Below are 19,526 nucleotides of genomic sequence, written 5' to 3' on the forward strand. Positions count from 1 at the left end.
AAATCTGCCAAAAGGCACACATTAAACACATTTAATGGGCACGTTAAACAGAGTGAAGCTTACAACGCAGTGTGTAAATGTCTGTTCAGATGCAAGTCCTGTGAAGTTCAATGGGGCCTACTCCCAGGTAAATGCAAACAGGACTGAAGTCCTACTCATTTAGTAAGATTCTTCCAAGCATTAAATTGTAATTTTGGAAGCTATTCTGCACATGGGAATACGTCCATAGTTTACTGGAACAGGAGGTTCAACCAAACCGGGTCACTAAAGAAATATCCTTTTTGCTTATTACATCAGCCTTCTCCAAGCTCAATACCCATCAGGTGTTTCGGATGGCAACTTTCATCAGCTCCAGCCAGTGGGGTGAAAGGAATTATAATTCAAAACATCTAGAGGGCACCCAGTAGGGGGGCTGAATTACATTATTTTCATAGTCCAGTACAGAACTTCCTTCCCACCACAGGTGGGAGGCTAAGATTGGCATCTAAGCAAATTCTTAAGTAGATTTTAAAAACAGATTTATTTCAGGCAGTTTTGCTTCCCTAATTTAGGCCTGAATTCGATTATCTTAAATTAAGAGAGCTATTTTAGAAAGCGTAGGGGTTTTTTCCGCAGCACTTGCTAGAATCTATACTGCCATTTTTACTTCATTAAATAAAAATAAAACTGGTCTGTGTTTTTAAATTACTTTGTTCTGTTGCCATATAACTTCTAATTGCAGTTTTTAACAGTCAGGTACCAATAACAAACTTAGTTGGTCTCTAAGGTGCTACTGGATTATATATATATATATATATATATATATATATATATATATATATATATATCTCCACATATAATTGGTTTTTTAAAGAATACAACCATCCATATCACCCAAGGAACAGAGGTGGGGAAATCTGTAGTCCTCCATTTGTTGATGGACTACAACTCCCATCATCCTTGACCATGGGCCATGCTTCTTATGCAACCTTGTAGTGCTTTACCTGATAGGACCACTTGCATAGATTTCCGCCATCATTTTTTCCCGCCCGCTGACAGTACCATGATCAGCAACTTTCCAGAGGGTGTAGTTCTTTATCATATGGCATTTTCCAAAAGTATCACACGTTCCACACTGGTTAAACTTATCACAGTCTGCAAAAACAAGCACCTCCAGTTGACATCTGAGATCTCGCAGCTAAAAGTACGAGATGAATTTTTGCTGCAGGAGAGCTGGTGCAGCCTAGTTATTTAGTTATTTGCATCTTTTTCCATCCTGCTTTCCAAGTAACACAAGTCACTCTGGAAGATTTAACAACCAAAATAAATAAATGTAAAAAATCACATTTAAGGCACACATTACCATTAAAAACCAGCAAAGTGGAGGGAAGGGATAAAAAAAAATCCTGGTTTCAAGGTCAAGGGCAAGCTCTAGTTTCCCACTTTGGATTGCAATGGGTGGCAGGCTAGTAAAGTCTGGATTTGCAAGGCTGGTATAAAAAGAATGCTGTTGCTTGAACCTCTTTTACAGCCAGGTTCATGCAGGAAGGATCTCACACACCTTGGTCTTTAGCTTGGTAGTTGTTGCAGGTCTCGTCGGGGATGCCGTGCTCGTGAGCATAACGCCAGACCTGCAAGTCATCCCCTCCGCTGCAGCCGCCAGCGTCAGCACAGTCAATCACATTCTGGACTGAGAGATAGGCAGAAGGCCAAATGCCTTTCCTCTTGATATTGATGCGATCTGGAAAACAAAGAGAAACACATTCCATGCCACAGATCACGTAATACACAGGGGATCCAGTGTGGTGTAGTGGTTAAGAGTGGTAGACTCGTAATCTGGGGAACCGGGTTCGCGTCTCCGCTCCTCCACATGCAGCTGCTGGGTGACCTTGGGCTAGTCACACTTCTTTGAAGTCTCTCAGCCCCACTCACCTCACAGGGTGTCTGTTGTGGGGGAGGGAAAGGAGAATGTTAGCCGCTATGAGACTCCTTCGGGTAGTGATAAAGCGGGATATCAAATCCAAACTCTTCTTCTTCTCCTTCACTGGATCTCTTAATAGTTTAAAGTATTCAAGGGGTGGGCTTTAGATTGAATCACAGAAGGGAAGAGGTTAACTTTCCAGCAGGTTAAAAAGCAGTTTCAGGTGGGGGAAAGCTCGGGAAAACAGTGGGGTTAGGAGCACCATTGCTGCTCAGGCTCACTTCAGAACCCGTCCCTTTGTAGGCTTGCTGTTAAAGTAATTTTTTTAAAAGAAAACTGGGAGACTCAATCCTAACACAGTTTTATCTTTTTGTATAGTGCCATCAATGTGCACACCACAAGACAGATTATAAGAAGGCAGGTCGTTGCCCCAGAGAGATTACAATCTAAACCTGAACACAGGAGAGAAAGGGAAGGGGAGACTGGGATTAAACAAGGAAGCAACAAACTCTTGGATAGCTCAGTTGGTAAAGCAGGAGACTCTTAATCTCAGGGTTGCGGGTTTGAGCCCCAGGCTGGGCAAAAGATTCACAGAATGTACAGTTGGAAGTGACCCCAAGAGTCCTCTAGTCCAACAATACTAGAGCCAGCAATACTGGATTTGATGGGGAAATGGTGTGAGCCAATAATGGGAATCTCATGTGTTCTTTTTGTACTCCCATCAACAGGACAGCTATTGATAAGCAGTGGTCTAATTCAAAACAGTATCTGTTGACCAGCCCTGGGGAAATGAGCGACAGTGACAGATAAGCAAGCCTTACTGGGCAATAATAGCTTACACCTCCGTACCTGCTAAAGCGCTGGTGCTGCCATGAGCCCAGCAGGATCCGCAATACTGTGGGATGTGCTGGTTGCGTGTGGCACTCACATAGTTGACTCCGTTTATATTCCTCCAGTCCCAGCTCTCGGGCAGTTTTGAGATGTCCAGATATTCATAAGGACGAGGGTAGGTTCTGTTTGGAAGGGGGGAAAGCAAGTGAATTAGCCTATGCCTGGAGAGGAAAAAGGTCAAAAACTCTCTCTCTTCTGAAAATATCCTACCGAGAAAATCAAGGCAACATACCAGTATATTGCCCCTTGCTCTTATCAACTACAACAGGGGTTCCCAAACTAAGGCCTGGGGAGCCGGAAGCGGCCCAATCCCCTTCTAAATCCGGCCCGCGGATGGTCCAGGAATCAGCATGTTTTTACATGAGTAGAATGTGTCCTTTTATTTAAAATGTATCTCTGGGTTATTTATGGGGCATAGGAATTCGTTCTTTTTTTTTTTTCAAAATATAGTCCGGCCCCCCACAAGGTCTGAGGGACAGTGGACCGGCCCCCTGCTGAAAAAGTTTGCTGACCCCTGAACTACAACCTCGCAAGGTAAGGTGGGCTGAGAGGCTGTGTGAACACGGCTTCCCCTAAATCCTGAGAACTGTAGATTGCCTGTCCCAGTGACAATTCACAGCACCCTTTAAAAGAACTAAAGGTAAAGGGACCCCTGACCATTAAGTCCAGTCGTGACCGACTCTGGGGTTGCGCGCTCATCTCACATTATTGGCCGAGAGAGCCGGCGTATAGCTTCCAGGTCATGTGGCCAGCATGACAAAGCCGCAAACCAGAGCAGCACATGGAAACGCCGTTTACCTTCCCGCTGTAGCGGTTCCTATTTATCTACTTGCATTTTGACGTGCTTTCGAACTGCTAGGTTGGCAGGAGCTGGGACCAAGCAACGGGAGCTCACCCCGTCACAGGGATTCGAACCGCCGACCTTCTGATCAGCAAGCCCTAGGCTCAGTGGTTTAACCACAGCGCCACCTGGGTCCCTACAGCCCCCAATATTCTTTGTGTGAGCTTAGTTTGTGAGTTGGGGGATCTGAACCCGGAGGAACAATCTAATCAGCAAATCAACAAGGCTTTGTTCAGCCTCCTCTCTCGCTTGGCAATCGCATGACTCCTCCAGGCCAAATGACCTTGAAATTCTTCCCGGGTGATCATGTGATTGCCACAAGGCTGACATTTCTTCAGAGTGCTCAGGTGACCACATCAGCTCTAGAAGTGCAGCTTAAAGTGGGCCTTGTTGCAAAATCACCACAGAAAAATGGTGATCTGAAGGTATCTGAAGAAGTGTGCATGCACACGAAAGCTCATACCAAAATAAAAACTTAGTTGGTCTTTAAGGTGCTACTGAAGGAATTTTTTTATGTTACCACAGAAAAAAACCACTTAAAAGGCACCACAGTACTTGCAAATGCGAAGAAACAGGAAGGGATCTGCAGGCACTAGAATTGTTGCAGGTCCCCCTGCCACTCCCTTATAAGTCACAGGACTAAATCTGGAGGGACTCCTTCTCCCACAGAATGAAAAAGTTGGAAGGGACCCCGAGGGTCATCTAGTCCAAACCCCCCCCGCAATGCTGGCATCTCAGCTAAAGGCATCCATGACAGATGGTCGTCCAACCTCTGCTTCAAAACCTCCAAGGAAGGAAACTCCAAGAGTTCTTCCTGATTGTTTAGTCGGAATCTCCTTTCTTGTAACTTGGAAGCCATTGGTTTAGATGCTATCATCTGAGGCAGGAGAAAACAAGCTTGCTCCACCTTTCACGTGACAGCCCCTTTAGATATGCTCACAAAACATACAAGTTGATTTAACCCTTGCCATAAGTGTGTGTTATGGCAATACTTTGGCCACCTCATGAGAAGAGAAGAATCCTTGGAAAAGACCCTGATGTTGGGAAAGATGGAGGGCACTAGGAGAAGGGGACGACAGAGGACGAGATGGTTGGACAGTGTTCTTGAAGCTACGAACATGAGTCTGACCAAACTGCGGGAGGCAGTGGAAGACAGGAGTGCCAGGGCGTGCTCTGGTCCATGGGGTCACGAAGAGTCGGACATGACTAAACGACTAAACAATATAAGGGTGTGTTGAAAGGGGGGAAATAATCCTGTCCCCCATCGTCCCACAAGCACACTGGAGTCTGGAGCAGAGGCTCCAATGCCATCTCTCTGAAAAGTACGCCTGTATTTCTGCACTCATAAATGTTTCTGCTGCTCAATACTGCCCCTTCCCGTAGGCCAGCATTTTCCAACCTGCAGGTCAGTGGTTCTCAAAACGTTTTTCTCTGGGCCACACTTTCAGAACAAAAATTTGCTCGCGCCACACCAAAAAATTTTTATTGACGAGATTGGAAAACGAAAACGAAACAACACCTAGCAGTGCTTGGTTTATAACAGAGCACAACAACTTTATAAGATGATCGTGGGACATGCAGAAAGCATAAAATGACACAGCTCCATAGGAATAATAACCACTCCCCCAAAATATAATTATAAAGGAGCATCTTGCATATGTTCCTTAAGTATGCATACAAACTCAAGGAGAGGCGTGAGCTTGCTTTTGCAAGGTAATCCCATTTATATTAGGTGTAATTTGAGACCAAAAACAAACAAACCTTTCTTCATCAACACATCCTTTCTGATCTCTGCTGTTCACAACAATATCCCATGGAGCTCTGCAGGAGAGCAGCCAATGCTCTCAAAGAAGAAAGGCATGCTGTTTCTGGTTGCATATCCACAAATAATAATTTAGATACTCTACTATGCTACACCGAAATGTTTAGATGTGTTGACCGTCCTTGAATCCTCTCCTGCCACACCCTTTGAGAACCACAGCTACAGGCTGCAAGCCATGAGTGGATTGTGAAGCCTATGCAACAGGCTTGATAACTAAATCCAAAATAATTACTGTTTTTGATCCTTCACTGGTATGATTAGTACCTCTTACAACTTTTGTTTTGTTGGCGTATTCTAATGACACTTGCAACTGAACATTGCAAAGGCCAAAGCCTTACATTTTAACCCTCAGGAACTGGCCTCTGATGGGAGATCTGGTGATGGTTTGCCACAAGGTGCTCATATATGCTCAGTGGATTTATTTATTTTTGTTGGTTTCTTTATTAGATTTATATATTGCCCTTCACCATAAGATCTCAAGGCAGTTCACAGAATAAAATACGGTATAAAAACAAGTAAATAAGTAAGGCAAAACCACAAAACAATACCCACCCACTCCTTCCTAAAAAATGCATTTAAAAGGCTGTAGAATATTAATCAGCCCAAGGCCTATTCGAAGAGGAACACTTTCGTCTGGTGCCAAAAATATATATAATGAAGGCACCAAACCAATTTCTCTGGGAAGAGCACTCCACAAACAGGGAGCCACTCCAGAGAAGGCCCATTCTCGTGTTGCCACCCTCCAGACTTCATATGGAGGCACGCATAGAAGGGCCTCAGAGGATGAAAGCAGCGTCATATGGGGTTTATATAGGGAGAGGCAGTCCTCCAGGCACTGCAGTCCTGAGCCCTTTAAGGCTTTATAGGTCAAAACCAGCACTTTAAACTGGGCCCAGAAACTACAGTAATGGACAGCCAGCGCAGTTGAGCCAAGAGCGCTGCAATATGCTCAGCCGTAATATGCTTGGATGTCTCAAATCAAGGTACTTAGCTACTGTGGCAGTTAAAATCCACTAAGCCCAAAGCTGAGCCCCACACTCGTGGGACAAAAACAATCAATGGGATCACCACACTAAGTAAATTCGGATGTGTGGGTTGCCCTGGCAAAAAGGCCGAGAGTCACTGCCTTGGGCAAAGTGAGGTGGCTACCTTGGGAAGGAGATGCTGGAATGGGGGGGCAGTGGGAGCCCCCTGGCATTTTCTCCTGAACCCCCTGCCCTGCCTCTCTGCAGGAGGCATGAGCCTCTGGTCTGCTGCCCTCGAGTGGGGTGGAGGACACACACACTGCCTGCCCCCACTCCCAAGGCAGACAGAAGAGTTAACTTCCAATCCAGTAGGCCTCTGGAGTGGCCAGTGCTTGGGCGAGTATCTTCTTGGCCTCAGACAGCATGATGTCTCCGGCCAGCTGGCTGGGGATAGCAACCTTTTTCTCCCATATCCAAACACAGGAGCCATGGCAGAACATGCAGGTGCCAGGTCATATTCACTCTGGCATTTCCAGCCAGGGTTGGGAGAGACCTCAGTCTGAACAACTGGAGAGCTGCTGCCAGCCAGTGCAGGCAACACTGGTGGCCCAATGGTCTGACTCAGCATGTCAGCTTTCTATAAAGTTACCTTATACAGTGAGATCATTGCTTCATCTGGGTTTCAAGTTTCACCTAGGGATTTTTCTGAGCCCTGCCTGGAGAAAACAGAGACTTTCTGCATGTGCTCCACGCACTGAGCAACACCAGGCAAAAACAATCAAACAAACAAAAAACATTACCCACCAAAGCCATGCCTTTCCCCCATGGAAATAGGGTGCTATTTCAGCTTTGCACCCTCCTTCTGCAGCTCAGGGTGGCTTGCAAGAATTTAATTTCATCCTCCAAACAGCCCTGCGAGGTAGGCTCGCACCCCAAGGCCGTGCTTGTGGGGCAAGCAGAAGAATCTCAGCCCAGCTGCCCCCGTTCCGAGTCCAAACACGCCGCTTCTGCCTGCGCCACCAACTTGCACGGACCAAGGGCGGTCTTTGAACCACCAGCTGGGGGCCGCCGGGATCTGCTCCTGCCGCGGCTGCAGCTCGCCTGCTGCCGGCCGGTTGTTTCTCAAGCGGCGTCCGGGAAACCGCGCCAGCTGCAGCAGCAACAGAATCCCGGGGACTCCGCGGGGAACCCAGCAAATCCCCGCAGGGCTCTCGGGCAACGCGGGGTCTCGGCCGGTTCGTTGGGCGCAGCAGAAAGGAGAGCCGTCGGAGATCCCGGGCTGCAGCGAACAGCTCCCTGCCTGTAGGGAATCGCCGGAGGAGAGAAGTAGCTCCCCCAATTCTGGACGCTTAGCGAAGGCCATGCACTTTCCCACATGCTCAAGCCACCTCCCCTGCTAATGCGCATCCATGCTCCCACCCCGCCACTCCCAGGGACGAGGGCGCTCTTACCGGACGGCGTAGGGCCTGGCAATCCTCGGCTTGTAGCAACTCCGCCCGGCCTTGGCGTCGAGGAGCGGCAGCAGGAGGACAAGCGCCAGGCGGAGGCAGCGCCCGGCCATGGTCCCGGCTCGGCTGTCCCTCGGGGCGACGGCGGCTCTTTGCGTCTCGTCCTGCTCCGTCGAACTTAAGCTGCGCCCCGGCCGGCCAGACGGCTGCTGCGGATCGCGGTGGGAGCCGGAAACGCGCGGGGCCGGTTGGGTGGAGGAGCTGAGGCGAAGTTCGCGCCTTATAACCCGCGCGACTGGTTCGCTCAGGGTTACGAAACAAGGGGTTGGCCATCTGATAAGAGCTGCCGTCGAGGGAGGGAGGAAGAGTTAAACGCCGCCGCCCTCGGGAGGTTCACCTGCGCATCTCGGGGCTTTCATCGGGGGAGGCATCACCGCCAGACTCACCATCAAATCTCGGCTGACACCAGTTCATTCAAGCCCGTGGATTGCAGGAGGTTGGGCTAGAGCTAGATGATCCGCGGGGACCCCTCCCCAACTTGCAAGTTTAAAAAACACACACACACAAACCCGGAATGCCCAAGCGCCTCTCCAGTGCGTAACACAGAGACCATGGTTTCTTGGCATGGGCACATTTTATAGGGCTTAAGGTCTGGGTTTTCCTTTGTTTTTTCGCAGCACGGCTCGTTGCATGTTAATTTACCCGCACGTCCCTCTCGATCTAAACACCCGACAATGGGCATTTTTGATCCTGGCAAACGGCGGGGCGGAGCAATAGAAAACAGACACATCTGCCTACGCACCATGCATTTAAAGCGCGCACACGCCCCGGTACAGTAATCATGAGAACTGTAGTTAAAGGGGCCAGGAATTGCTTCCCCGTGACGGATAAGGTGTTGCTCCCGGCATTTGCGGTGTGTGTGTGTGTGTGCGTTTCTTTTAAATATATGCCGCCTGTGCAGCAATAATAATAATTTGCGGCTGAATGCGTTTGATTTAGTTTCGTAATTATTTATGTATTTCCGGGCGGAGCATTAACAACAGTGCTAAATTTATCAATCCACCCTGGGCCGAGCAGTGAATCAAAGCATTTTTGCAACTGCACCAGACAGTGCCCTTGCAGCACAGAACCCATCTGTGTCAGGCACCCAGTGTTTGTGTGGGCGATAATTGACAAATGCCCTCCTGTTTCCTTAGTCCATAGAATTGTAGAGTTGGAAGGGTCCCAAGGGTCATCTAGTCCAATCCCTTGCAATGCAGGAATATTTTTGCCCATGCTGCCAACTACCATTGTTTGCTGGGTGTTCAATATCTGGTTTACTACACTGGTTTACTACAAAAAGAATGCTTTTTCATGTTACGTTTCATTTGGAGAGCCAGGTGTAAATGGTTTAATCAGCCCAAGGCCTGGTGATCTGGAAACATCTTGGTGCCTGAAGATACGGTAGAAATTGGAGTTCTTGGTAAAGTCCAGAAATAAACAGTAAATTGCAAGAACTCGGGCCAGACGAAAAATGGATTTCAAATATATCTTCCCAAGGTTTTATTTGTGTGATGAAGAGTTCAAATAGGAATCAATCCCAGTATAGTAGGCAAATAAAAATAAATTTCAGTAAAAAATCAGGACAAGGCCCTGTTTTGACAATTCTTCATCAGCAAAGATTCACAGGTCAGAGTGTACCAAACAGCAATGGGGAGCCACCACAGAAATGGCCCGTTCATGTGTTGCCACCTTCCAGAGCTCACATGGAGGCGGCACACAAATGATGGTTGCAGGGTCCAGGTTGGTTCATACAGGGAGAGGCAGTCCTTGGGGCTCCTGTAGGAAATCTGGCATCGAAAAGCAGTCATTTGGGCTAGGTGTGTGTTGAGCTCCTTGGAAGGACTGCATGAAATAAATAATCGAAAGCTAATCCAAATTCTGCCACAAGAAAACCGTATTCTGCAGCCTCTATACAATTAAAGGTAAAGGTACCCCTGACCATTAGGTCCAGTTGCAACCGACTCTGGGGTTGTGCGCTCATCTCGCGTTATTGGCCGAGGGAGCCGGCGTACAGCTTCCAGGTCATGTGGCCAGCATGACAAAGCCACTTCTGGCGAACCAGAGCAGCACATGGAAACGCCTTTTACCTTCCCGCTGTAGCGGTACCTATTTATCTACTTGCACTTTGACGTGCTTTCGAACTGCTAGGTTGGCAGGAGCAGGGACCGAGCAACGGGAGCTCACCCTGTCGCGGGGATTCAAACCGCTGACCTTCTGATCGGCAAGCCCTAGGCTCTGTGGTTTAACCCACAGTGCCACCCGCGTCCCTTACAATTGTAGATAACATGCACCTAATTTTCCCTATAATTAAATCAGTGTAGTCATAGAATTGTAGTTCAACCCCCCGCAATGCAGGAATATGCAGCTGTCCCGTACAGGGATCAAACCTGCAACCTTCACATTATCAGCACCACGCTCTAACCGACTGAGCTATCCTGGCCTCAGTATCCAGCAGCGTTTACCATTTTCATTATTTAATCTTGAGTTGTCTGTTGAACCTTGATGACTAACCCAGTCAGGTTCTGTCCAGTGTTGGCCATGCAACATGTCTATTAAACATAGTTTTTTATTGCACACACATAGTACAGACCTGCAAATATAGAGCCCTTGCAAAGGTGGTGTTTACGTGTTTATACAGACAAAGGGAAAGTCCCTACTGTGTTTGCCAGTATATAGATTTGTAAAAGGTTGGTTTATTCAACTGCTGCATTTATCAGAAGAAGAAAAAAAATCTGTGGTGTCTGCCTCTTGCATTTTTGTTTCTGGCTATGTTGGTCTTGGTCTAGATTTTGTAATGCCCTTTTTGTTTTGTTTTTTGATGGGTTATGTATGTTACACAGGTTTATATAATTACAGACTTGCAGCAAGATTCCTCCTAGTGCCTGAGGATGTCAGATACTGACATGTATGGTACACATGTGAGGGTGCAAAACGTGCCCTTTTTAATTTTCAATATCGTCATGAGTGTACAAATTTTGTTATTAGTTACAATTTGTAAAAATTAAAAAAATAGCACACTGAAAAAAGAAGACCGTGGACTATAATTTTATATCAGTAGCACAGGCCTCTGGCTCTTTCCCCTCCATTCCCATCTCTGGGATGTTTCAGCAGAAAAACACTGTCCCTAAGTTTGTCACTTAAAACAAGAGTGCCGGCTTCTTATGCACTGGCACCAACCTTTCTTTGTAGAGGCATATGGCTACAATGGCACGGCTGCAGCAACTCACAGAATAGGCAAAGGCTGTAGAGCACCTTGTACACAGAAGAGGGAAAGGTTAGACAGGGGGAAGCAAATTCTTTGGGCCCGGGGTCACATCTGGAATCTTGATAAAGTGCCGTGGGTGTCCACAGGGCATGGAATGGCACAAAAATGGCCGCTCCTTCGAAAAGAGCAGGAACAGAGCTAGGGGAGCCATGGTGCAGGCCTTTCACCCTCCCCAATCAATTTATTTTTTTTAAAGGCACCTACATTAGCCATTGCCACACACACTCAGGGTGTCCTTTGCTCCTTTCAGGACAGAAGGGAGGGTGGGTGGGTGCCAAGTCGTAGGACCCAATGAAATGTGGGCATGTTTAAGGGGGCATGCTCAATGTTGGAAAGACTCAGCCAGTGCAAACAGGAGATGAGCGGCAAGAGCAAGCAGGCTCTCACCGAGGGAGTTTAAAAGGAATATTTTCCGAGATCTTTTGTGGGCTCTGCAAGAGGCATCATGTTGCCACCTTCCAAATTAGACAGTGTTAGAACAAGCCACGTTCAAATCCCCATTCGTGCATGAAGCTCCCTGGGCGACTTGAGGCAGGTCTCATTTTTCTCAGCCTTGTCTCCCTCACAAGATTGTTGTTGAGCAATCCCCGCCCCCCAGTATTGAGCATTCCTGAAGGAATTATCCCTGAATGTGGAAAAAGCAGTTTTCAGATTTAAAAACACGTGTCTCACACACAGTAAACAGTTCAATAGCCAAAAATCCTATATTATCTTGCATAGAATTCTCCAACTGGTCTGCTCCCAACTGCTGCACGATTTCTCTCCACCCCCGAAAAAAGGAAAGCAATGCCTTCTATTCACCAATACTTAGCTGTGACTCAATGGGCATTGAGGCTCAAGCTGCGTTTTAATGGGGCTTTGAACTGAAATGTGATACTGGATGCACAATAGCAACCAACCCATATAGTGGGCTGCGTTTAAACTGAATGCATAGATTTCCCTGGACTGTGCATCTCCAGTATGCCAATGCTACATGGGGTGCCATGCTTGCAGAGCCTGAATGCAAGGATCAGGGATATTAGCCTCATTCTGAGGTTCTCCAGGGAACAGAATTAAGTAGCAGGGAGAGGAGCTGGAAATCAAGGGCTACACGGTCAAACGCAGCCTTCCAGAGGCAAGTGGTGGTTGGGGCCAGAGTCAAAAGTGGCTGGAGCAACAGAGGCAACTCTTGCAATGCACAGCAAGAAATGGCGCCAGTAAGCCTGCATTGAAGGCAACGAGTAATGACAGGCTCTGCCCCCTTCCCTGCTATGCTCTCCCTTTCAGCTCCCAAACTCTGTGTCCAGAAATAGAGGCAATCTGATTTAAAGTAGGCACTGGCTGCATGGAAACACTATTAAGGTATTTTGGGTATTTTGGAGGTCCAGCATTTTGCTTAACACAAAGACTCAGCCCACTTTAGCTGGATGGGGATCCATACGTCACATACACCGCAAAGCCTTTTCCACCTACATCATCATAACTTAGGAAAGCTTCCAAGCAGGAAAAAAAGCTGTTTCTCTCCCCCCCCCCCCTTGCTGGAGAAGTTATATGCAAACAAGCAGCGTGATCTCTTTCCCTTTCACGAGAAGGAGGGAAATCTTGCTGGGATATACATTTCGTTTCAAAATCAGGAGTGCAAACAAGGGCTCTGTGATCCATTGCAGAATTCAAGAAAGTACGGCGTCTCCATAAGCACAGTCTTCTTCCACAGCCAGGTTATAGTGCCCTCCGCTGCCTCCTTTATAGGCACTCGTAACAATTCTGAGCCAGCCGTTCTCACCCTGCAAGATGGGAAACTGCATTAGTCATGGGCTCAAGTGACACTTTTGCTGCTGCTGCTGCTGCTGCTACACTGAAAACCCTCACCCAACAAAAACTGATTGTGTACACGTTGGAAGGAATGAGGGCAATTGTCTTGGATCTGCCCCAGGGCATGCAGGAGGGGGTAATGTAGGATTAGGCAACCTGTGGCTCTCTGGATGTTGTTGGGATGCCCATCAGCCCCAGTGATCAAGGATGATGGGAGTTGTGATCCAACAACCTTTGGAAACCTCTGGTGCAGTGGGATATTTGGGTGTTGCAGGCAAGGTAAGGCACGACAGACACACAACTATTTATTTACCTGCCAGAGGGAAGGAAGGAAAAGGTGGGCTAAAGTCCCAAAATCCACACACACCCCTGAAATGGCCTGGTCTATTGCTAAAACACAAACACCCTTCTAATGCCTCTGGCTTACCAGGCACCACACCATTTCCTGATCCCTAAATGGACACAATCCATTGGGGTTTTTAATCAGCTCTGGTGGTCTTGCACCTAAACACTCCCAGGCAAGTGATCCTGTGGCATTCAGAAGAAGATTCTCACACGTGGGAGCGGGTACAGATTTCTGGACCAAACTCCAAGTGCTTATACAGTAGTTGCAAAACACATTGCCAATCTTTGTACAAGTAGGGTTTGCTCTTGGGGCCTGCCAGAAAGCTGTAATAAAATATGAAGGGCTAAATTCCTTCCTATTAAAGCAGGAGTGGGGAATCTTTGGCCCCCTGGATGTTGTGTACACACACACACACACACACACACACACACACACACACACGAGAGAGAGAGAGAGAGAGAGAGAGAGAGAGAGAGAGAGAGAGAGAGAGAGAGAGAGAGAGGGAGGGGGAGGGAGGGAGGGAGGGAGGGAGGGAGGGAGGGAGGGAGGGAGGGAGGGAGAGTCTCATTTATGGCTGCTCTGTCCTTCCTACCCATGGCTGTCCCCAAGAGTTCCGGACGATCCAGTATTCAGTTCCATTTTCTATGCCCCAGCCAGCAATAGAAATTATGTGGTTTATTACGGGAAGGGCGCTGTATTCTTTATAAATTCCTCCAGTGTATGCTTCCAGCTTCGAAGTGGCCATGATCCCACAGCTGTTTTAAAGAATAACAGAACAATGACATCAAAGTAGCCTTAAGACGCTACAGTATTGATAAGTTGAAACTTTCAATGCCCACTCTAGGTAGCACCGCAAAAGTCATAACCTGCTTCAAGAGCTTCAAGCTTTATCTCATGAGCAAAGACCAGCCAGATGGGTGGGGGGTATAAATAATGAAATTATTATCAATAATATTTTTAAATAGAAAGCTGCTGTGGGAAGGAGCAGAGGTTATTTTAACTTGCCCCTTGGTAGGTTGGAGCCATAATCGCCTAGGCCTTTTCTTGAAGCTTCATCCTTTACTCCTGCCAGTGAAACAAACAAGCTTTGTAAGTAATATCAAAGCTGCTTCCCGGTGCACCCCGAAGTCAGCTTCCACCTTTAGCATCTCTTCTAGGAGGACAAAACTTATTGTTCTGTTAGCTAGTCACCTGCTGCCACATAATCAACAAATTGAGGCCACTAAATCAATTGGACAATGTACTGAATCAATGGACAAATTACTTGGTCCAATCACTTGACAAATCACTGTATCAATGAACAAATCAACTGGTCACATCCACCCCATAAATTTAAAGCACATAGCTTCCTTCAAAGAATCTTGGGAGTGGGAGTTTACTCTTTGCAGGGCTACAATTCACAGCACCCTTGATGAACTACAGTTCCCAGAATTCTTTGGGGGCAAGTCCTGTGCTTTAAATGTATGGGGTGGGTGGGTGTGCCAGTTTCTTCTGAAGCATAACGAAAGTTCTCAATTGGCACTGGCTTAATAAAGTATAACATAAATGTGGCAAATTCCAAAACCAGATGAACAGAGCCACCGGTCTTTCTTGCACCACTGCAATAGGCTATTTGAAATAACTGCAATTATTTGCATGCTTTCATGTGTTACTACCCAGACACTGGCCACAAACGTTTAGTTTCTGTACCTGACGGGTCCATTTGCATAGACTTCTGCCATGATTTTCTCTCGCCCACTGACATTTCCATAATCTCCAACTTTCCACAAGGTGTAATTCTGTAGCGCTTGGCATTTACCAAAAGTAATGCAGGTCCCGCACTGGTTAAACTTCTTGCATTCTGAAAAATGAACAGGCGCATTTAACTGAAAGAAACTTTCCTTTCATCCAGTGGTTATAAACAATGAAATGAAGGGTGGACTCGAACGTAGTGCTCAGCGAACATTCCTTCACCGCAATGAGTTCTCTTTGCACAATGGAGCAAGCTCCCCCTCTCCTCCTTGCCACCACACCCCCCCAAAATCTGTTATAGGACTTGTCCCCCGTCCCCCCCAATGTCCTGGAACAGAATTGGGGAGGGCACAGGGTAAGTGCAATGGAGGAGAGGGAAGGAAGTCTTATTTCACAAGCAGAAATCTGTGCACCAACAGTTTGCATTAGGGTTTCACCATATCCCCTTAACACACTGCTTGCGAGAAAAGGGGAAATGTGTAAAAAACAAAAACAAAACAGAGTTTTTTGACCAAGTTGCAGACTAGAAGAGATTGGAGGAGATAGCGAGTAGTTTGGGGGGAGGGGGTTGAGAGAGAAAAACGCTATTGAAGATAGGAACATTGCACTGTATGTTTGCTGCCAGAGGCAGAGTAGCAAACGGTATGCCCATCAATTAAAAAAATTCGACGTGGCGCAAACAAATTTCTATTCTGAAAGTGTGGCCCAGAGATAAAAGTTTGAGAACCACCGAGCTAGATAAGCAGGTAAGATAAACTCACGTTGATCTTTAGCTTGGTAGTTGTTGCAGGTCTCATCTGGGATGCCGTGCTCATTAGCATATTCCCATACTGCCCTGTGGTCTCCCCCATGGCAGCTGCCAGCATTGGCGCAGTCGAGAACATGCTGGACCGACAGGTATGCAGAGGGCCAAGCAGCTTTCCTCTTTATGTTGATGCGATCTGGGGGACGACAAACCAGCAATTGGTGGAAGACAGGTTTTTTTTAATCAACTACCTTTTATTGAATTTAAAGAATAAACAGATTCGCAACATTTGGTTCCTCCCACTGTAGCGGAACTCAAACATAACCCGTTGATACAAATTACAAAAGAAACAAAGGTTGCTTGGTTACATTTTTTAAAAAAGAAATAAACATCATTCCACACTTCCTCGTGAGTTTCTGGTGGTTTGTAAGCGTGTTCCCCCCCCTTTTTTTGAAGCGCATGTAACAAAATTAAACCTGGTGTTGGAAAAACCCTTAAATGTCTTGTGTCATTTTCTTTCATGAACCTTGCTAGTCAATTTCTCCATTAATATTAAGCCCCAAACATACAAACTGAAGATCACAGAGGGTTGTGTCCAGAGATCTCCAGTATTTAAACCCTACCAGGCATAACGCCATCATGAGTAAGACAAGTTTTTTGGGCTTGGGGGCACATAAGGACATTTTTGCAGCTTCCTGTGGGCAACGCAGAATACTCTTTTGACAGGAGGAAAAAACTGGCAGGGGTGGGAATCTCCTCTGAAGGTGCACACTGGGGAACCCAGATATATCCTGTATATATAGGGACCTGCAGCATTCTATAGTTCAGAGAACATTTTAAGTTAACCAATAGAACAACTGAGCCCTGCGACAAAACGTTGTAGCCTGGAATGTTTATCCTCAAAGTTCCAGCCAGCCAGTCAGCTATGGCTAACCTCCAGAATATTTCATTTAATTCCCCTTCCCAGGTTTTTCTGCTTCATCTCCCTTACCCAACTTGGGTGTCCTCCATGAGTTTTGGACTACAACACTCACCATCCCTCGTTATCGTCTGATATGCTGATTGAAGGCATAGTAGAAAAAGTGGAAAATATTTGGAAGGTACCAAGCTGGGGAAGGCTGATCTATAGGGGGGAGGCGCATTTTTGACTGCCTCATTGTGGTTTGCAGAAGCGGAACAAACCACAGTTCCTGGTTGAGACACAGCATTGCGCCAGTGATCATGGTTTGTTTTCCCCGCAAGGAGAAGACAAACATCTCAGAAGGGTTCTAGTTACAGGTAGGTAGCCGTGTTGGTCTGCCGTAGTCGAAACAAAATAATTTTTCCCCTTCCAGTAGTACCTTATAGAGTGACCAACTAAGTTTGTCATTGGTATCAGATACGAAGAAGTGTGCATGCACACAAAAGCTCATACCAATTATAAACTTAGTTGGTCTCTAAGATGCTACTGGAAGGGGAAAAAAATATTTTATCTCAGAAGGGGGAATGCATGGTAAACCATTAACTAGGTTAGCAATTAACCATTAAACCTAGATTAAATAAGAAGGAAAACAACAAGGTTATGGAATAAGATATGGACACCGGGCGGGAAAGAATTGCAGCGTAAAAAGAGGGCCAGAGGCCTTCTGAGTCTGGAGCATGGGAAGTCGATAAATTTGTATAATTTGGCAGAAGATTTGGAAAAATGTTCAATTGATTTTTTATAATTTGTATAATTGGAAGATGGATTAGGTATTTAAATTGGAAAATCTAATAAAAATGTTTATAGAAATAAACCTGGATTAAATAAGTGGGATGGGGGTTTAATATGGGCTGGCTTTCCGATGAGAGCAACGTCACGTGGATGTTGCACAATACTTGATTGCTCCAAACACCATGATAGATGGCCACGTGAAAGCACCCTCTCTGTACTTGATGTGGGAATGGATAAAGGATGCCCACCAGATGCCCTGCCAACCATCCCATGCACCTCCATACCTGCAAAGGCGCTGGTGCTGCCATGAGCCCAACACGACCCACAGTACTGTGGGATGTGCTGGTTGCGTGTGGCACTCACATAGTTGACTCCATTTATGTTTCTCCAGTCCCAGCTCTTGGGTAGTTTTGAGATGTCCAAGTTTTCATGGGGACGAGGGTAGGTTCTGTTGGAGAATGGGGAGAGGACAGAAGAAAGCAGGTGACTGTTTCCCCCCCCCCTTTATCTGAGAAGGGGTGTCAGCCGGAAAATCCTCCACTGCTTTGTCATTATTCCCTCCATCTTTCTGCTGGGCAGTCACACGGCAGCTGCTAGCAACAAACTTCCTCAAAACAGACATGCTAACCAGTCTCGAGCACTTAATGCAGCCTCTTGCCATCTTATGGGAGCAACAGCATTAAGAAGTAAACCCTGGAGCAGTGACTTGTGAGCTGCAGGGTGGAATTTAAGATACATCTCCCAGCTTTTGCAGTTGGAACATGGGAAGCTGTCAGGCCATCTAGCACTGTCTGCACTGACTGGCAGCAGCTCTCCAAAGGTTCAGGCAGGAGTCAGTTTCCCAGCCCTACCTTGAGATGCCGGGGATTGGAACCTGGAACCCTCTGGCTCCAAAGTAGGTAATCTATGGTCCTCCCCAAAGTTAGGGCTCTAAGAAAAGACCCACCAAACTGAAAGCAAGCCCCCACCCCAAATGTGCATTATTGTGTAGCCTGCCCAGGCATTTTAATTTTAATTTATTTCCCACTTTTCTTCCAAAGAGCTTAAGGTGGCACCCATGGCTCTCACTCCCTCCATTTTATCCTCAGAACAACCCTGTGAGGCAGCTCTGCTAGAAACTGTGCCTGGACCAAGGTCACCCAGCAAGATTCATAGTTGTGTGGAGACTTGAACCCTGGTCTCCCAAGTACTACGGTAGTTGGACACGCTTAACCCCTACACCAGTGATTCCCAATTAGCTAAGTATGGCATATCCTTTGTTTTTGAAAAGCCAAAACATGAACCCCCTACTTTTGAAAATTTGGATATCGCTATTGTAGTTTTTGTTATGTGAGTGGTGCCGCAGACTGGACTGTCTGGGGTCTGCTGACCACAAATTGGGAAGTACTGCGCTACACCACATCTCCTGTCTGTTAAAGCCACAGACAGGCTGCAGAACCAGGAGACCGCAGGACCTCCGTGGAAAGGAAATAGGACAAATTCATAGAGGCTATTTGCTTGGCTCTATATGTGACAGCGATATGCTACTACCCCGCATTTCTTTATGTAAGGCCAGACAAAAGAAGAGCGCTCCAAGGCGCGTTTGGCGTCCTGTCGCGCCCTCAAGCGCCGCAACAGCGTCTCCAAATCTGGCCAGCGCCTCTCCAACCCGGCAGGATGGAGATCCGGGTTCGGAAGACGACTGGGCGCTTACCTGATCCCCGGAGGTCTCTTGGCCATCGGCTTGTGGCAGCTCTGCCCTTCCTTGAAGTAGACGCCGGCTACGGACGCCGCGCACAGGAGGGCGCCAGCGGCGAGCGCCAGGAGGAGGAGGAGGCGCCCAGGCGGGGTCATCCTCGCGCGGCAAACGCCGGACTCCTGGGTCCTTCTGGGGAGAGGAGCCGAGAGGTGGCTGCTGCTGCTGCTGCTCGCTGCTGTTCCTGCGGTTGCCGGGTCTCAATCTGTGCCGGCAATTTCGAAAGGGAAAGTTTTTGAGGCAAGGCTGCGCAAATCAGAGGAGGAGGAGGAGGCACCAGGCCGGCCCCTCCGAGAGGACAGCCTTCGGGC

General features: G+C 47.2%; 2 protein-coding genes across 2 annotated transcripts in view; both read right to left on the reverse strand.

Moving 5' to 3' along the window:
- LOC118088574 (cathepsin Z) overlaps positions 1-10,776 on the reverse strand; it is a 16,385-nt gene extending 5,609 nt beyond the window's left edge. Inside the window, exons 1-4 of the mRNA XM_035122384.2 lie at positions 7,871-10,776; positions 2,750-2,913; positions 1,541-1,720; positions 984-1,134 (exon numbers count right to left, since the gene is read on the reverse strand). Coding sequence (XP_034978275.1) covers positions 984-1,134; positions 1,541-1,720; positions 2,750-2,913; positions 7,871-7,980 — 605 coding nt within the window. The 5' untranslated portion in view covers positions 7,981-10,776. The remainder of the gene's footprint in view (positions 1-983; positions 1,135-1,540; positions 1,721-2,749; positions 2,914-7,870) is intronic.
- A 139-nt stretch (positions 10,777-10,915) lies between these two features.
- Positions 10,916-19,493, reverse strand: LOC118088371 (cathepsin Z). The gene is made up of 6 exons (XM_035121974.2): positions 19,174-19,493; positions 17,765-17,928; positions 15,804-15,983; positions 15,001-15,151; positions 13,904-14,066; positions 10,916-12,937 (listed from the first exon to the last, which is right to left on the reverse strand). The coding sequence occupies exons 1-6, from the start codon at positions 19,311-19,313 to the stop codon at positions 12,824-12,826; spliced, it is 912 nt and encodes a 303-aa protein (XP_034977865.1). The 5' UTR covers positions 19,314-19,493; the 3' UTR covers positions 10,916-12,823.
- Between the last annotated feature and the right edge of the window lie 33 nt (positions 19,494-19,526).

Source organism: Zootoca vivipara, chromosome 7 (genome assembly GCF_963506605.1).
Source record: "Zootoca vivipara chromosome 7, rZooViv1.1, whole genome shotgun sequence".
In the NCBI taxonomy this organism is placed as follows: domain Eukaryota; kingdom Metazoa; phylum Chordata; class Lepidosauria; order Squamata; family Lacertidae; genus Zootoca; species Zootoca vivipara.

What these genes read in the sequence shown, in the direction of transcription:
- LOC118088371 (XM_035121974.2), bottom strand. Translation starts at nt 19,313, where the DNA reads ATGACCCCGCCTGGGCGCCTCCTCCTCCTCCTGGCGCTCGCCGCTGGC. An exon ending in AAGAGACCTCCGGGGATCAG is followed by an intron (nt 17,929 to 19,173) that starts GTAAGCGCCCAG and finishes ATTCTCCAACAG; the next exon opens with AACCTACCCTCGTCCCCATG. An exon ending in CAGCACCAGCGCCTTTGCAG is followed by an intron (nt 15,984 to 17,764) that starts GTATGGAGGTGC and finishes GTCGTCCCCCAG; the next exon opens with ATCGCATCAACATAAAGAGG.